We start from the raw sequence: 4,597 nt of genomic DNA, 5'->3' as shown, positions 1-4,597 counted from the left end.
TATGTTCCAATGGTGGTTACCAGAATCCTGTCCTCTTTACCTCGAATGTGACCTACCGAATAAGACTTATCACGGTTTGTACTTACATGAGCAACAGGACGGGTTCCACATGTGCAGCAGTATCTATTTACATTTGCAGAGGTCAGAAATCACCAGCGATTTTTTGGTGTGATTCGTGTTACACAGTCTTTGGTTTTCTATATTGTGTTTTCTGTACTGTTGTTTGTCTTTGCGTCGTTTCATTTTTTGCAATGGCATTGTAAGTGTATTTTCGATTTATGAGTTTGAATGTCACTTTCGTATCTTTCGCCTCTCTTTTCTATTGACATTATATTAAACGCTAACAGATAGGCATAACTCTTATCATCATTTTATAGGTTATCAATGTCCTTGTAATCTAACGAGAAACTAAACATGGTAGTCATCTTAATATTATTTGTAATTTGCTGCATTAACTTGGACTCGGTTTCTGGTAGTGATGATAGAATTTCTCGACTTGAGAAGCTTGTTGAAGCACAGAATGTCATGATTCTTGGATTTAAGAATGAATTTGATGTGTTGAAAGACACCGTTAGGATTCAAAATATCAAAATTGACAGCTTGGAAAATCAATTGCAAAGCTGTAAGGCTTGTTTTGATTTCAAGCGGTCCAATAATACTAGTACATTGCTGCCTCATCCAATCTTACCATCTCGGAATAAACTGAATGTCGAGACACCAAAAGTTGGTGTTCCAAACAACAGAATGCAAAAAGGTAATATTGTGAAATATTTTATTTTCGTAGATTTCGACTCTCGTGCATGGATAATACTTAGCCATTTCTAATAAAATTTACTGAATATCGGTACAAATTATATTTGCAACCTTTCTACGAAATCCAAGAAAATCAGAAACCACCGGGTGTAAATAAATCCTCAATATATAATTGATAAGTCAAGTTCATGTGATTATAAGTTGTATGCTGAATTCGTCATTAAAGATGTTCGCTACTCTGTTTCAAAATAACAAGCTTTTTAAAAGACTGTTATAAATTGATAGTATATAAATAAAGGAACTAAAAAAGCAGAAAAAAATAAGGGTCCGTGTGCTTGTTTCCGAGATAAAAGCCATTGAAAATTTGGTGGGAAATAACCATTTTCTTTGAAAAATTATGACAAAGTAACAAGGATTTTATAGCATTTTTCATATACGGCTTTTTAAACTATGTGTTATAAAATTAAGAAAAGAAACGTAGGGGTTAGTGGGGAAAAGTTTTTGACGGCACTAAATGGATAAAACCAGAGGATTCCGAATATCTGGCAAAAAATCAAAAACAAGTGGAGCGAACATCATTAAGCGTGTGCTTGACCATTTACTGTACAACGAATCGTGTATCAAACATATTGCAATTGGGATTGTACATGATTGAGATTAGCCCTATACCTTTATGTCTAAGGTTACTAGACAAATACCCCGCATTAATGGCCTACCTGGGTAGTCTCATGGCAACGTCTTTAATTCGATCTGGATGATCCTTGGTTCAGTTCCCGTCTAGTTGCAACCGCAATCTTACAACTTAAGGTTATACAAAATTGAGCCATCAGTACCATATGTAAGAAACACGAAGAAAACACGCTAGCCAAAAGGAAAAAAATAGACGATAACAAGTCAGTCCATAAAGCTCTATAGAGTCAAATTGAAGTTTTATCAATATGATTCCTTTTAAATATCGGGATTATATTGGAAGGGTAATAGTTCAAGTTCCAAACACTGAATCCGTTCATTATGATTAGCTGCTTTTCTGCTGGTAGATTATCATCATATATATAGAAGAAATTGTAGACAGACGAATGCTACGACTCACTCTTTAAAATCGACAATTATTTCTACTTCTCAACAGTTGACGCTCATATCAAACTAACTTGCAGATATTATGAAAATGATGTCTACCTGCATGTAGAACCAAAACGGCTCTTATCACCTACCCCTCTTAAATATGTGATTTTAACACTCCTCCCATAGTTCATATATGGGGGTAACCCAATGTTCTTCCGACAAAAGTCCTTTAGTGAAGTCAACACGGGAAAAGTTACCAAGGGGACATAAAAAAAAGTAAAATTCGAAAAATAAAGAAAACAACAACATGTTAAAAGAAAAAGGGCAAATATCTACTTAAGAATTTAAATATTGGACAAAACGATTAAGGCGATAGCTTTCCAAGGTGGGTATTACAGTATAAATTTAAAAATATAAAAATTGTTAAAATATATCCTATTTAACTGGCTTGTGTTTTCCACAATAGTTATGTGATTTTGCATTGAAAGGAACTGAGTGTAGACTATTCATGTTCCATACATTTGTATGATTTTCATTTATTTTTAGTACAATATTTCTTTCCTTTGAAGTGTCGGATCAGTAATCATTTTGATATGCTTGTCGCTTCCATATTCTAGATTTATTTTATTAGTTTTAATTTTTCAGATTTAGAACGAAATAGAAGATTACTGCTGTCCGGATCTAACGGTGATTCCCCACCGATTATCGCATTTCACGCATACCTTTCAAAATCGGAAATAGACCCTGGACACCACCATACCATAATCTTTGATTCTGTCCTCTCAAATTCCGGGAATGGCTACAATAATAACTCAGGAACATTCATTGCTCCTGAAAATGGAATGTACGTTTTTGCTTATACCGTCGTTGGGTACAGAGGAAGCAGAATGCCTGTTCATTTGGTTGTAAACAGTAACATTGTCGGAGCTACCGCCACAGATAGTATATCAGATACTAAGTACCCATCAGCCTCAACTGTAGTCGTTGTTTATTTGAACCAGAATGATACATGTTTTCTAAGAACTACAACAAATACCGGTTATGTTGTTGGAAATTTGTATAGCAGCGATTGGTCTAGGTCATCCTTTTCTGCATGGAAACTTTGAGTTGGATTAATCGAACATTTAAATAAAAATACATTCTTGAAATATGTTGTTTGCTTTAACTGTTGACAAGACTTGCCATTTTGAAAAATGAAAAATGAAGAAAAGACGAAAAGACGATAAGACATTTGAAGGTCCCTACTATGTATCGGTTACCTAAACTATACAAAAAACCAGTAAAATATCGTTTCATCTCGGCCTCTAGTAAGTGTTCTACAACTAATTTTTCAGTGCTTTTAACAAGTTCCTTAACTACTATCAAAGAGCTTATCATAAACTATTGTAATAAAATATATGAAAATAGTAGAATTAACTATTTGTGGAGTGTAAAAAAATTCTTTGGATGTTTTAGATAAATTACGTGCTTTTGATGGTCCTTTTGATTCTGTTGACAGTTTTGACTTTTCTACTCTTTACACTACACTTCCACACAATCTTATCAAACAAAAATTTGACTATTTAATTAAATGGTCGTTTGGTAAATCTGAATGCAAAAATAATTGCTGCAACTCATTTAAAGCCTTCTTCTCTAATGAGAAAGGTAAATATGCTAGATATACTTACTGGAGGTGTGATGAGATGATTGAAGCTGTTAATTTTCTCCTTGATAATATTTATGTACGTTTCGACAGCAAAGTTTGTCGACAGGTTGTAGGTATTCCTATGGGCACTAATTACGCCCCTTTAATAGCAGACTTGTTTTTTGTACTGTTATGAATCACAGTTTATGACCAAACTCAGTAAAGACCCGTCTAAATTGCATTTAATTGATAAATTCAACAACACTTACCGTTATCTTGTTGATATTTTTCGTTAAATAATCAAGAATTTTCTCAATATACTGCCGAAATTTAAGCAAAGGAACTTACTTTAAATAAATCAAACTTAAACGGTAACAACTGTCCTTTCCTAGATTTAGATATTTCGGTTTTACACGGGAAACTCCACACTAAATTTATGACAAAAGGGACGATTTTTCGTTCCCTATTGTTAATTTTCCCTTTTTGGATGGTGATGTTCCTTTGGCACCATCTTACGGTGTTTATATTTCACAACTCGTTCGCTATGCCCGTGTCTGTTGTGACGTTTTTGATTTTAACAAACGTAATCTATGTATTACTGGTAAATTATTAAGCCAGGGATTTCGTTACCACAAATTACTTAAAACCTTTACTAAATTCTTCCACAGATATAAAGATTTGGTTTTGAAGTTTGGTTGTACCTGTAGAAAACTTATTTCAAACGGGATTGCACATCCTCATTTTTACGGCAATATTGTTTACCGTGCCCGGAAATTTAGAAACGATCCTGGTAAACTTATCGATCCTTTAAATAAACATATTCTAAAAGGTTACCAATTCAACACTGTAATTAGATCATTAAATATTGTTTTTATTGGTACTTATATTGATTTTGTTATCAGTAAATTAAAAGCAAACTACATATTATTGTTTTATACATATACACATTCATGGGTCTACAATCTGTCGATACCTGTATCTTGGCATTGCACAAAGTCATGTTTTTCTCTGACTGTTTATGACGTCTTTAAACTAAATCCATTGGATGTTGGATGCGTACGGATTGATAATTTAGTCTTAGATGCATGATATTTTTTATTAGTTGTTAGTGGCTTTGAACTAGCTGTCAGTAACTGCGAGTACTCTCAGATCTGTACT

The 4,597-nt window shown here is 33.6% G+C and overlaps 1 protein-coding gene across 1 annotated transcript; it reads left to right on the top strand.

Annotated features, from left to right (window-relative positions):
* The first annotated feature begins 341 nt into the window (after window positions 1-341).
* Window positions 342-4,350, top strand: LOC127706969 (uncharacterized). Its single transcript, XM_052211712.1, has 2 exons — window positions 342-754; window positions 2,461-4,350. Exons 1-2 carry the CDS (start codon window positions 415-417, stop codon window positions 2,919-2,921), a joined length of 801 nt encoding a protein of 266 aa, XP_052067672.1. The 5' UTR covers window positions 342-414; the 3' UTR covers window positions 2,922-4,350.
* The last annotated feature ends 247 nt before the right edge of the window (window positions 4,351-4,597 follow it).

Source organism: Mytilus californianus, unplaced genomic scaffold, assembly GCF_021869535.1.
Source record: "Mytilus californianus isolate M0D057914Y unplaced genomic scaffold, xbMytCali1.0.p SCAF_6, whole genome shotgun sequence".
Classification (NCBI taxonomy): Eukaryota; Metazoa; Mollusca; class Bivalvia; order Mytilida; family Mytilidae; genus Mytilus; species Mytilus californianus.
This window is presented reverse-complemented; position numbering and strand designations above follow the sequence as displayed.

Bases quoted from the DNA above. Each gene is read 5' to 3' on its own strand.
- LOC127706969 (XM_052211712.1), top strand. From the start codon at position 415: ATGGTAGTCATCTTAATATTATTTGTAATTTGCTGCATTAACTTGGAC. The intron at 755-2,460 runs GTAATATTGTGA...TTAATTTTTCAG, and splicing joins AAACAACAGAATGCAAAAAG to ATTTAGAACGAAATAGAAGA.